Below are 14,559 nucleotides of genomic sequence, written 5' to 3'. Positions count from 1 at the left end.
GATATGGCTACTATACTTTACGTTATATATATATATACATATATATATATATACACATGGTTGCAGGTTTATTTTAGCGATGAATCGAAGTTTAATGTGATTGATTCCGTTGGCGTGATGTACGTCCGACGAAATGGTAAAAGGTTATCTCTTGTATGTGTGAAGAAGACAATAAAATATGAAAGAGGAAGTGTAATGGTATGGGGAGTGATCTCTGCTGCTGGTGCCGGTCCACTTATTCGCTTACAAGGCTGAAATCTACTAGCAGATTCTTAGACAACAACGTCAGTTCAACCTTCTATCTTGATGCAGGACAATGCTCCCTGTCACATTGCAAAGAGACTCAAAGATTTTTTGAGTGATGAAGGGGTTGATTTTATGGACTGGCCACCTCAAAGTCCCGATCTCGACCCTATAGAAAACGTTTGGAAGATTATTGGAGATGAAGCGCGAAGGAGGAATCCAAAGAATCAAGAGGAACTCTGGGAATTATCGAAAAGCGAATGGAACAATATTACTCCATCATTTTGCAAGAAATTAATTCAGCCATGTAGTAACAGATGCCAGCCGGTCAGAAATAGTAAAAGGGTGTTCACAAAATATTAATAGTAAGGGTTTCTTTTTTGTTCTTGTTCCATTTTTCATTGTTTTTCTTTTCTACGTGACCCTTAACTTTTGGTGGTTGCAGTTTGGAAGTTTATTTGTTTATTTCCTCACAACTTACGAAATATTTATGCCATTCACTTGAAATCTTCACGAAAGATAGATATTAGACAAATCTAAAGATGTGTGAAATATCTAGACTCAACGTGTTGTTAATCTTCCATAATAACTATTTCAATACACTTGTTCTTATTGACCCTTATATTATGGTCGCTACTAAATATATTATATATATATATATATATATATATATATATATATATATATATATATATATATATATATATATGTATATATATATATATGTATATATATATGTATATATATGTATAATATATGTATATATATATGTATATATATATATACACACATATATATGTATATATATATATACACGACAGGCTTCTTTCAGTTTCCATCTACCAAATCCACTCACACGATTTAAATAGGCCAGAGGCTATAGTAGAAGACACATGATCGAGGTACCACGGAGAAGAACTGAACTCGGAGCCACGAGGCTGGACAGCAAGCGCCTTACCACACAGTCATGACATAGGTGATTCGGCTAAGCAGCAGGTTGTACTGGAATCCATGTTACCAGTAGCACTCATAAGAGACCTCACAAGTGACTTGACATTGTTAAAACACGTCTGTAGGAAAAGTTCACTTTAATATAAAACCAGATATGACGGAGAATAGCATTTGAACATTCTGGGGGATCATTTGCTTGCGCTTGAGGTCATGGTGCTCCCACATTCCTTAGCATGTGACTCATATTGGTATTGGATATCTTGCTCTGGCTTGTCTCTGGATTATGTCAGTAGAGTGGAGAGGGTCTGTGAGGTGGTGTGCAAGATTTATTGGACCTAGAATTTTAGGTTGTGCAATCGTCGGCGAGGCGACTTTCCGATGCTCGTTCAAATAGGAGGGAATCGCAGTGAACATGGAAGCCACGGGAGCGAGCACAGGTGAAACCGGCTGTGGGTGCGATAACCTCATGCACATGCTTTGCTGGCATTTTGCATGGCCAATGGTCAGTAATAGCCTTCCTTGGTCACGAGCTGACAGTTATCATCATCTTTAATCTATGTATGTACGTACGTATGTGTGTGTGTGTATGTATGTATGGCGAGTATATATTTTCAAATTGTAAACTGCTTTGAGCTTGGCTAAAACATCGAGAAACATTTCTTTTGTCTTTTTCTCTAAGAGAAACCTGTAGTTTTTTAAGTCTTAAAATGTATCCAAGCGTTCGTAAAAGAAATTACGAACAGTATCTCAAAATAAGGGGCCATACTTTGCAATTTTATAAGTGCAAAACCGCGTAACCTGAGGTAGCTTGAATGCTGTGATGGTGTCATGACAAGTATTTGATCAGGAGAGTGTGATATGTGATGCAATTAGGCGAAATACTTAGACCATCTAAGATTATGCAAGCACTTAGGAGACAGAAACTTCCTCTTTGAATGGTAAAAAATATAAAAATGGTATAAGGGAGATAACTCTAATAAAATCAATTGACTGAAATATTTGGACAAGCTAAACAATGTAGAGTGAAGTGGATGTGGTCTTTAAAACCAACTGGTGAAGACAACAGACCTATTTCTTCGGTGAAGCAAACCTAGTTATAAAGTTGGTCAAGACCAAAAGATACTTGAAAATAATAAATATTAAAATAAATTTGTGTGCGCAGGGTGTTGGCATCTGGACACCGACCAAAAGACTTAGAACAATGCTGGGTGGCATCCTCCACGCCATTTTGAATTTACTGTCGCAAAAGTACGAGCATGCTCTACGCCATTTTGAACATGTCCTGGAAAGAACTTCCTAACAAAGAAAGATTATACAAGAAATTGTCTAAAGTATCGGACACCATTAGAAAAAGAAGTGTTTGTTCTGCTGGATACGTCACAGGAAACGGAGGAGCTGGTTACTGAAGCTCTACTTTGGGTACCTCGACATGGTCATAACCACATTAATCACCTTGCAAATTGAAGGATAGAAACGAGTGGTGGATTAGGGCCATGCGAATCAGGGCAACCGCAACCCAATGATCTATCTATCTATCTATCTATATATCTATCTATCTTCTTTTTCTTTCTTTCTTTCTTCTTTCTTTCTCTTTCTTTTCTTTCCTTTCTTTCTTTATTTCTTTCTTTCTTTCTTTCTTTCTTTTTTCTTTTTCTTTCTTTCTTCTTTCTTTCTTCTTTCTTTCTTTCTATCTATCTATCTATCTATTTACTTTGGGGTCCTGACAAAATCCACCTATGAACTATGTGAATGAAAGGAAGATGATGGAGGAATTTGTGAATGGTGTCGGACACAACATCAGGTTGCAGTAAAATGAATTTTAAATGACACTTAATGAGGCTTTCGATATTATGTTTGATCAGGCAGGAACTCTTGATTCAGCTTTAAAATATTCAGGATTTGTACATTAGTAGGGCGTTGACCCATTGAACTAGAGTTGCTACATTTGACTAAACTATAACTTGTTAAATCAGTGTTGACTTTAAGACAGTTAAAGCAGCAGTCAGTGCTAATTGCTTTTCCTGTGAGTTTTCAAAACATCCACAGAATGTCGTGCACATGAATTTGTGTCAGAAGTGTCAAAAGAAGGGTCAGGTAATGGCGGCCCGTCGGAGAAATGAGCCGTTACAGTCTTCACCGTGGGGCAGGGCTGAACACACCATTTGTTCTGGGGTATGTGGCCCATTGCCTTCATCCTCAATTTTCTGCTGCTTTACTCCCTACATTGTAGAGATATTGTGAAGGCACGTGGCTCAGTGGTTAGAGCATTGAGCTCCCAATCAAGAGGTAGCGAGTTCGATTCCCGGACCGGGTTGTGTGTTTGAGCAAGACATTTTATTTCACGTTGCTCCAGTTCACTCAGCTGTAGAAATGAGTTACGACGTCACAGGTGCCAAACTGTGTTGGCCCCTTTGCCTTTCCCTTGGATAACATTGATGGCATGGAGAGGGGAGACTGGTATGCATGGGCGACTGCTGGTCTTCCATAAACAATCTTGCCCGGACTTGTGCCTGGGAGGGTAACTTTCTAGTTGTAATCCCATGGTCCTTCATGAACGAAGGGTGGTGGTCTTTTTTCTTTTTCATCTCCCTTCTTTCCTGTTTCTTAGCATTTAAATACTCAAATAAAATAAAGATGTTTTCTTTTTTCCTTTTACTTTTGCTACGGTATGTTGCACTGCTACTTCATCAGCCTCTACCACCACCACCACCACCACCACTACTATTTCCACTGGTCAGTCACTGTTGACAACTTCAGCTATCCCAGAGGTGTGTGTGTGTGAGTGGGGTATTATCGAAAGCATGAGGGAAGTTAGTCCTCAAGGGACCTAAAGTGAATGGTTAGATAAATAACTGGTGGTTCTGAAAGTTTTAGTCTTTCTCAGACGAAACTGTAAACATATTTAGAGTGAGAAAAGTTTTGTTTCTATTGATGTTACATCGCGCTTTCCATGAATGCTGGGTTTTTTTTGTATGGTAGACCTAAAATGAACTGCGAAACTATCTTAATGTATCTGCTTATACTTCTTCAGCTCTTATTTGAGGATTTAGCATTTATACATTGACCCACCACCGTCTGATTATTATTATCATTATTATTGAGCGAGAGAGCAGTGCATGCCATCAAAGTAACACTGGGGTAAAATATACGAAGCCCAGTATACCCATCATGACTACCTGTCTGATAAGGGTACACCAGGCACATGCATCACAACCATATGTGCGCGAGATGGTGATTTCATATCAAAATAAACAGCGCATGACCTTGCAGGTGAAGCCCAATTAGAATTTTCTTCTGCTCAAGTAACCCATCCTGCTCAAAAGGTCCTTGAATAAGGTTTGTTTAAGGATGTTGAACGAACCACCTATGTTTCCAAATGTGAATTATCCAAACCTCCAAGAATTCCTTTCAACACACGGCTATGATGCTCCCCCACTACTTCTGCTCATGATCAGAGATGCTCATATCGTCAGCCACTAAGGGACATTGTCAACTGGTTAAGGTCAAAGCAAATCTGTGGTATTGAGCAGAATATTTGCTGTAGTCCATCTTTTATACCAAGACAAAACAATGTACATGATAACACTTCCAACCAGTTAAGATCAGAAGCCACGAGAGCCACTGTCTGGTACTGCACCAGGGTATTTATTATTATTATTATTAAGGTCACTGCCTGGAATCGAACTCGGAATCTTGGGGTTAGTAGCCCGTGCTCTTAAACGCTATGCCATATGTCCGTGGGCATATGGTTAAGAGCGCAGTCTACTAACTCCAAGATTCCGAGTTCGATTCCAGGCAACATCGCAAAATACCTTAGGAATGAGAATCCAGGTTCGAAATTTCCCCCAAGACACCTAATGAAGGGTATATCAGCTGAAACGTTGTGGTAACAAACAAGATGAGGACAAATATCTGTCAAATGTAAATAATGTACATAATTCCACATCTCTTAAATATAGAACTGTATGGTTAGGGTTAGTGTTTATGTCTCCTTGCGACTATATAGGTACTTTGACGGAATACTGGTTTCTGTACCCCATATAATCCCTCATAACTTTTTTTTTGAATTTTCAGGTAATTTTTTGCGATTTTGCGTTCTACACACGAGAATTCATACAATTATGAGAAAATCTAGACAAAAAAAAAAACAAAAAAAACTGCGTGATTTAAGGCCAATTTAGATGTTATTTTTAGCACACCTCACGACCACCAGGTACTTTCCTCATTTCTTTGTCACTGATATGTCTTGCTATTTTTCAATATTTTTCTCCCCATAAACATATTTAATGATTTATTGCAGAGATTTAAGCAAAAAATTCGAATTGTCCGTATTTTAAACTCTGATTTTAAAAAAATATATCGAAAAAGAGTGGAACTTCTAGGATTTATAGGGGCGAGGGAGTGGGTTAAAAAAATAAGAAAGCATATTCCCGTGTGAAAAACAAATTCGCAAAAATTTTCGGAAAATTAAAAAGAAAAGGTATAACGGGGCTATATGGGGTGCTTAAACCAGAATTCTGCCGGTACCTCAAAGAAGTTAACGAAAGGATGGCACAAGTTATCAAGTCATACTTGATTCTGAGTGGGGACTGTAATTTGCATATTAAATCTGTTAGTACTAACTTCAGTATTATTTTTTTCATACAGACAGCGTGCCTCAGTATTTTATTTCGTATATATCACATATCTATCTTGTTTTTTTAGCTTCTAGTCAACCATCATTTAGCAAACTTATACCATCAAAGGCGTTCCAGTTATTATCTTTCAGTTTCTTTTTATAAACGGGTTCTTCCTTTTTCGAAGAGGGTAGGGTGTGATCAAGGGTTTATCTGAGCTGAAGCATCAATAACAATTACAAAGGCACGAGACAATATATTGGGGGGAGACGGTTACAGTTAATGGAATCAGTTACACTATCTTTAGTGCGAATATAATTGGCAGTCATCGACTGCAAAATGTTGGAAAGTTGTATCGACCTCAGCAGGATTTGATCTCACAATATAAAGAGACATAACTGAATATTGCAAAACTTTTTAAATCACAGAATTAATGAGGAAAATTGACCTGGGACGTCTGATGTAGGAAAATCTGATGGTAAAGAGAGCGCTAGCATCGATTATACGCCCACTTTTAAACTCTATTATGGTCACACCATAGATATTCACAAAATTCTGAATTCGTTAAAGACGAAAAATGTATTTACAAACGTAAAGAAAATTAATCTCAATTTACAAATTGGTAAAGAAAAAAAATAGTCAAAATGAATGAGTCAAAAGGAAAGAAGGAAATTAAGCAGAAAAGATATGCCCACTTGCTCAATTATGGGAATACTGGTGTTTTTCCTCTAAATGTTTTTGCCACAGTTGAGAACATCTACGGCTTTGTCAATGAGGTTTGTAGGGAATTAGGGCCTGAAATGGAATGTTGCACCACCTCATTCTCGAGGTGACCCACAGTAATGCCGTGTCTTGGATTCTCTGAAATTTTTAGAGGATAATAGTCCTAATAATTTTACATTTTTATTTGTTTACTTCTTTCTAACAAACACCTACGCAACTCAGTCAACTTGTAGTAAATAACCACCAAATTTTACTAACATCACCCCATACCAACTTACATAACAAAAGTAAGATAATGTAGTCATAGATATATGCCTGAAAAATAAAAAAAGTTATGGTTGCGGCTGTAATACCGTCGATCGCAAGATTTACTCATTCAGTGCCTAACCTCGTCCTAAAAAGCCACTTAACAGGTAACGCAATCTGTGTTGGCGGTGTCAGCCGAAACATGTTCCAAACTGAAAAATTATACAATATACACAACATTTTAATACTTTATCTCTTATAGTATATACCCTACATACAATCATTAAATTTTTCCAGTTCCGTAACAGTCAAATAAGAAGAATAAAAAGCAGTTTCATATAGACGGAGATATTAAATGAATGAAAACACCGCGATATTTCAGAAAAGTAATGTACAGAAGTCACCGTCGAGGGAAACCTTGATTCCACGTTGTCACAACAGAGTTCAAAAATGGCCGATAGGAACGGAACAGGAGACTCTGTCCCGTCCGCGGGGCAGCAGTCGAACAACAGCAACAACCCTCTCACTAGGAAACTGAATAAAATACTTGACACCAGAATCGACAATGACAAGGTAAACTGCATTGACTCCCACTTACAGTTTATTGTCATCATGATTAGTAATTACAGTTGTATGTCTGTATATAAATATATATATATATGTGCATGTGTGTATATATACATACTGCTCACACCTTTTCTTACCCGCTCTCTCCGTTGTGTATGTGTATCACATTGTAAGTGACAAAGGGTACACACATTCTAATTGTTTAGTCGGGTATAGGGGACGAGAAAAATTATCAATAAAACAAGTTTTTACATTTTGCTCATTAAATATTCGTGTATAAACTCTTCATAAAATTTCTCGCTCATTCATGGCGTGAATATATATATATATATATATATATATATATATATATATAATATAAGCGTAATCCACTGCATCGTATTGCAGAAACATCTGTAAGCTAATTAAGTTCACAACATAACCGTTGTTTTTCATGTGGCATTTTATATATGTGTGTGTGTGAGTATACACACCAGTCAGAATTCGTATATTCGAAAAGAGGTACACACTAAAACATTAGAGCAGTAATATTTAAAAAGCGGTTTGTTGTTGCTGGTCAGAGAGTGACCATAACAAACAGCCTTATGTATATATATAGGTATGTGTATTGTCAGTTCGTGGGCAGGCTGTAATTTATTGTCATTAGAGAAAATTTTCTCGTCAGTACGCCCGGTGTAAAAACACCTAGAAGTCATTGACAAGCGGTATTGCGGAAGCTTGTGGTCTTAGTATATATATGTGGGAGTGTATGTGTTCGTTTGTATCCCTAACTTAGAGCATCAACAAAAGATGATCAATAAAATAAGTATCAGGCTGTAAAAGCACAGGTCGTTTCATTTATTACCCGCTGTCAATTTTCCATTTTAAAATCTAGTGTTCGTATTACTCCCAAATTAAATCTCTGTTTATCTTGTCTTTATCTTATATTTTCTTTCAATATGTATGTAATAAAGTTTTTACGTTCGTGTCCAGTTTAGTTAAGATGATTGACATTTGCAATGTGTTTTTCATATTGTTAGGACGAGAGGTTTTAGGCTGACGATGTTGTTGTTTACACCCCACGCCCCAGAACAGACGTGGGAAACCTTTTCGCGTTGGAAGGTCGCGTTAAGTTAGTTGTAATCTAATTAGGCCTCATTCAAGAAACTTCAATTAGATATTCTTCAAAATCTACATTATTTAGTAAACCTTTATCTACTGTGTACACGAAATAGATATGTTAATTCTAAAGTTAACTAACCTTCTAATGACTTTGTTGTGACTGCTCTTTGTAGGAAAGCCTTTGAATATTTATTTGGTTGCAACATGGAGCTTTTGCAGTTTCAGCTGATCCTCTGGATGGGTATCCATCATTTGTGACCTTACGGGCGTCTTAATTTTGGTTTGGTAAAAGAATGTAGGTTCGCAGTAATAAGTGGTTGAAAAGCAGGAAAACATTTTTCGCGCATGTTGCCAAAAACATGGGTATTGCATTTTTTTGCATATTTCAATCGGATCTTTCTTAGCGTCGAATAAGAACTGAGAGCTCAATCAACTCCATCTATAGTTCTTTAGGAGCCTTGGAGACATCAAAGACGAGGTCGAAATGCTGATTTGAGCGTGATGTCATGATTCTCAAAGTCAGTGAACCTTTCATGGTATTATCCAATTAATAAGTCTATAACAGCTGCGTATTCTTCAAATGATTTCCATGAATCTTCCTTTCATCCAGGAAAATGTTCAACCGAAATTTCCTTTCGAAGAAGAAAAATTTTGAAAAAAGATAGCTTTTTTCGAAATGCTTGGATTTTTCGCCACATATATATATAGACATGGTTTTATGCACTTGAGAATGATACGGCAAATCCACTCTGAATACTTCTTCTTCGTCCAACTTAAGCATGTTATGAAACGGATGATGCCGTGTTGCATTTACACCAATATAGTTAACAATACTTATAACTTGTTGCCAAGTGTCACTTAAAATAGTAGATTTTGCTGATGTAAGCAAAGAGATTTTGTTGATCTTAGATACAATGATAAGAAATGAGAGCATCTGGGTCTGATAATACTTTTTTTTTTATTCGTGCAATAAACTCTTCATGTTTTCCTGCCATGGAAGATACACTGTCTCTACATACAGTCGCTAAATTAACCAAATTCAGTCCAGCTTCACGACATTTATCTTGAAAATTTGTGAAGATCTCTATTCCTGTAAGAGTACCGAAAGCCAGAAGCTCTTCGTAGCATATAAAAATCTTCTGTTACGGCCCGAATGAAGTATAGAATCTGCATCGAATCAGTATCATCATCATTAGTCGATTGATCCAGAGCGATCGAATAATATATTATTTGCTTTTGGAGTATTGTGTGAAGTTGTTCCGTTGTGTTGACTGTCGAAGCTTTTTACTTGTTTGTATGTGTTCTTGTTTATAGTTTATATTGTGTCCGTTTATATCCCTAACTTGGAGCATCAATAAAGTGTCAGGCTGTAAAAGTTCTGGGTGTTTCATTTATTGCCGATCTTCCATTTTAAAATTTAGTGTTCGTATTAGTCCCAAATTAAATCTCTGTTTATTTTGTCTAACATTTTCTTTCAATGTGTAATAAAGTATTTACGTCGGTGTCCGGTTTGGTTGAGATGATTGACATTTCACGTTTGCAATGAGTTTTAGGTTGACGATATTTTTCTTTACGCTCCCAAGATGAACCTGATCATTCAGGTTGTTACATCTTGTCTCTTCCTTGGACCTAGTATTTCTAGGACTGTGTTATCCAGTGTGACTTTAGCCTTTTTAAGGACAGTAAGATGTGATTTAAAGAAAATTTTAGCTGTTATTTCTAGCCACTTAATCGACTACATAAAAAAGTGCTTTCGTTAGGTTGAATCAAAACGTGTTATTGCTAGGTAATTCTATTCAAGATAATGCTCAAACCTAGTCTTCGGTGATGTGAGTACGTTTATTATTTGCCATATTCTTGTTTTCCTAATATTTCAAGTGATTTTTGGCTCAATCTTTTTTAACAGATCAAACAGTGCCGTAAGTTTGTGTTGTGATGAAGAAAAATCTGACGTTTTTAAAGAGAGAACAGTCTTATCATTAGGCTGTAAAGTTCGTGGTTGGTTTTCCCTCCCTAGCTCTCTCTTCCAAAGAAGGACAAGCGTCCAAAAGTTAGACTTCTCTCCTTCTTCCTGACTGTTTGAACTATTTATATTGTATATTAACGACAGAGGCAGTATAATTAGCAAGAGGAAATATTTATTTTCACATAAAAGTAAATGTTCTGTTAGAACAAACTTTACTGTTGTTGATGCCATGAGAGAACGTCTCATAGGCTTTCGGTGCAAAATGCTAGTGGGGAGATAAGTCCCAACCAACTCCAATGCTGAGACCACCAGATCATGTCATTTCAGCCTTTCTTAGTCTCATCAGTGATTTATGCTTGATCACTAGAGATCGCAGTGATTCATTTCCTGCTTGCGCTATGTAGAAAATCAGTGTCTGGACAGGCACTGATGTCATATTTAGCCAGTGAGCTTGTTAAAAAATTCATATTAGCTATAGAAGCAGTGTTAATACTGAGAGGTAATATTTATTCCCACTTAGACATGAATGTTCAGTTAAAACAAACTGTATAATGGTAGATACCATGAGAGAAGTTATCATATAGGTGCAAAATACACATTTCTTTATATCATGGAGAGATAAATCCCCACCAACCCCAGTGCTGAGACCACCAGATCATGTAATTTCGACTTTCCTTGGTCTCATTGGTGATGGATGCTCAACCACTAGAGAGAGCAGTGAATCATTTCCTGCTAGCGATATGTAGAATAACAGTGCCTGAACTAGCTTGTGAGCTTGTTAAAAAATATATATTAGCAACAAAGGCAGTATTAGTATTGAGATGTAATATTTATTCCCACATGGATGTTCAGTTAAAATAAACTCTATAACAGTAGATACCATGAGAGAAACTCCCATATAGGTTTTTTGGTGCAAAATGCTTGCTTGTTTATATCATGGGGAGATAAATCCCCACCAACCCCAGTGCTTATATAAACAAGCATGCTTTTTTCACCAAAGCCTATATGAGAGTTTCTCTCCTGGTATCTATCACAGCAAAGTTCGTTCCAACAGAACACCCATCTTAAATGGGAATAAATATTTGTATTGTGTTTTTCCAATACTGACTATGACTAGTTTACTCAGATTGTACTATTTTACTTCATACTATAGGGTGGGACAGAGAGAACGGACGTTTTTGAAATGGCTGTTACTCAGCCCCAGTGGGAGGGACATATGTCTGACATGTCCATGGTGTCTTAGCATTTTTCTTCTTTTCAGGTGAGGCCTTGGCACTGTAGACAATAGAGCATCGCGTGTTTGCCTATTACAGTAACATGAAGAATAACGAGTCTGTCACAGCAGTTCAGTTTGAGTTTTGGTGCCACTTCAATATTCACCGAAATCAGGCAGTTCCCTGAATTTTCATGATGTTTTCATTTGTTTGGGAAGTTAATAGCTGTCCTGAGCAAGATTGGTCTTCAAGCAACAAATGACCATTCCTAAAGCGTGGAAACCCATTTGTAAGCTTGTGTTTTGCTCATGGCATCATCCTTGTAAGCTATTTGAGGCATGACAACTGTTTTGGCCAACGTTTTCCCCAGCAGAAAACATTTCCAATTATTTTTGGGCACCCCTTCATATGATAGACTTCTTTCAGTTTCTGTCTATCATCATGAGATTGGTCCTCACCACTTCATCCTAGGTCTCCCTCTTCCACAGGTACCATGCATTTTCAGTGATTGACACTTCTTTATACAGCTGTCTTCATTCATATGCATTACATGTCCAAACCAACATGCATGCTGCATTTGATTCCTCTTATTCACTCACAAGGCTTTCGTTTGAGGCCATAATAGAAGACACTTGTCTAAGGTGCCACTGAACCCAGAACCATGTGGTTAGGAAGCAGACTTCTTACCACACAGCCACACCTGCTCCATGTTTGGCTTGTTTGTTAATTCCAAACTCCAGAAGTTAAGGTGTTATACATTTTCTTTCTTTAGTTTTCAACCAATCATAACATTTTCCTGGGATACTTCTCCTCTGGTCTTTTAAATTAACTCTTCTTAATGACTAAAGCAATTCAGAGGTTACTGCATCACTGGGGACACTATGTTATTGAAGGCAACTATATTATATGTTTTCTGTCATTTCAGGAAATGCTGGAGGCTTTAAAAGCCCTGTCAACATTTTTTGTTGAGAATAGTTTGCGAACACGTAGGAACTTGCGCAGCGACATTGAAAGACGAAATTTGTCGATAAATGAAGAATTTGTAGAGGCTTTCGATGTTGTTGAAGAAGTAAGTTTTACTTAATCATTGGTGTGAGAGTTGTAGTGTTGTGGTGACTACCTGGTTGTGAAAGCTATGTCAATGTGGGAGGTGTATTGTGAAAGTTACTTTGTTGGAGGGACTGTGTAGACATGAGAGTTACATGGCTTTTAGAGTGATGTGGCTGTGAGAGGTGAGTACATCTTTTGCTACGGGAACTATGTAGGTATGAAGGCTTTGTAAGTGTAAGTTCTGTGCAGATATAAGAGCTGCATAGCTATGTTGATGTGAAAGCTACATTTATTTCATCATCCTTACATACTGAGTTCAAATTCTGCTGATGTTAGCTTTGCATTTTATTCTTCTGAGGTCAATAAATAAAGTACCAACCAACAGTAGTGAACTGGTAGAATTGTTAGAGTGTGAGACAGGATGCTTTGCAATGTTAGCTCTGGCTTTTTGCATTCTGAGTTGAAATTCTGCTGTGGCCTTCAAAAGTAGTCGACTAATCCATTGCCACGTTTAACACCATCAGGTTCTTTTAGGTTCTGCTACCAGAGTCCAGCCTGTTGCAAACATTTGGAGCAGGTTTCTGGTTTTAGGATGTCTCCCGCCTCCCACCAATTTTGAAGGCCCTCTAAAGGGTAATGGGCACTGCCTTTCCACCTAACTGAGCAATTAAAAACAATATGTAGCTGTCTCAACAATGTAGCTGAGATAGCTACATTGTGGTTGTTGTGAAAGCTGTGAGAGTTCTGTGTGGTCACAAAAGCTCTGTTAACACAAGAGCTGCACAGGCATGATAGATATATAGGTGGGACAGCTACATAAATGGCATAGTTGTTTAAATGCGAGAGTTGTGTAGCTGTGAGAGTTGTGTTGATGTGAAAGTTGTGTATGTATAAACATGGGAGCTGTTTCCATTAAAAATGTTACTTTTTCTTGGTGACAGGGTGGGATTTGAACTTAGAATGCACAGATACCACAAGACATCATGTCAGATGCTCTAACAATTCTAACATCCTCTTCCCTGGACAAGTTGACCTTGGTAGGATTTGAACTCAGAACAATTAAGTGAGAGACATTCTATCCCTCATTTTAACACTTCAGCCACTTCACCGCCATATGAGATATAGCTGTTGTATTGTCACATTGTTTATGCTGAATTATCTTCACCACTTCTTTTGTCATTGTCATGGTTTGCGTTATAGTTCCAAATATTTTTCTTTCACAGCAACTGAATAGTGTTTACCAAGAAGTGAAAAGTATGAATGAATGTTGCCAGGACATGACCAACAGATTAAAGGTAAATGGAGACACCATCATCATCACCACCATCATTGTCTTCACTGCTAATGCCATCATACCCACCTGCTATATTCCTCTGTCTTGTCATGCAATCAACCTTAGTCCTTTATTACACGCTGTCAAAGTCATGGTCCTTTTGTCCTATTTTGGCTTGTAAAATACTTTACAGACGTTTTCTAATAATTGAAATAATCATGAAAAAAATTATTTAAAATCAGTTTATAGAAATGAACATTATAATATTTCTTTTTACTATTGGTAGAAGGCCTGAAATTTTTGGGGAGGGGGGTAGCTGATTACATTTATCCCAGGGCTCAGCTGGACCTCATTAACCTGAAAAGATGAAAGGCAAAGACAACTTGGCAGAATTTGAACTCAGAACATAAAGCTGTAATTTTATTGTGCCTTGGGTGGGTCAATATGCCAATAATAATGACACAGTCACAGGTTCAATTCCACTTCTTTATTGTTAGTTGAGTGAGAAGGGAAGTCACTGAAAAAGGTTGTGAAAGAAATCAACGAAAAAACTTTGACTAACAAACAACCGGTTGATTGTTTAACCATCACACTAAACAAATGATTGAT

General features: G+C 37.3%; 1 protein-coding gene across 1 annotated transcript in view; it reads left to right on the top strand.

Annotated features, from left to right (window-relative positions):
- Nucleotides 1-6,935: 6,935 nt before the first annotated feature.
- LOC115223828 (conserved oligomeric Golgi complex subunit 6) overlaps nucleotides 6,936-14,559 on the top strand; it is a 39,340-nt gene continuing 31,716 nt past the window's right edge. Inside the window, exons 1-3 of the mRNA XM_029794504.2 lie at nucleotides 6,936-7,352; nucleotides 12,553-12,696; nucleotides 13,901-13,972. Of these exons, the coding sequence (XP_029650364.1) occupies nucleotides 7,230-7,352; nucleotides 12,553-12,696; nucleotides 13,901-13,972 (339 nt within the window). The 5' untranslated portion in view covers nucleotides 6,936-7,229. The remainder of the gene's footprint in view (nucleotides 7,353-12,552; nucleotides 12,697-13,900; nucleotides 13,973-14,559) is intronic.

Source organism: Octopus sinensis, linkage group LG24, assembly GCF_006345805.1.
Source record: "Octopus sinensis linkage group LG24, ASM634580v1, whole genome shotgun sequence".
NCBI classification, from domain to species: domain Eukaryota; kingdom Metazoa; phylum Mollusca; class Cephalopoda; order Octopoda; family Octopodidae; genus Octopus; species Octopus sinensis.
Note: the sequence above shows the minus strand (reverse complement) of the source record. Positions and strands in the feature narration are given on the sequence as shown.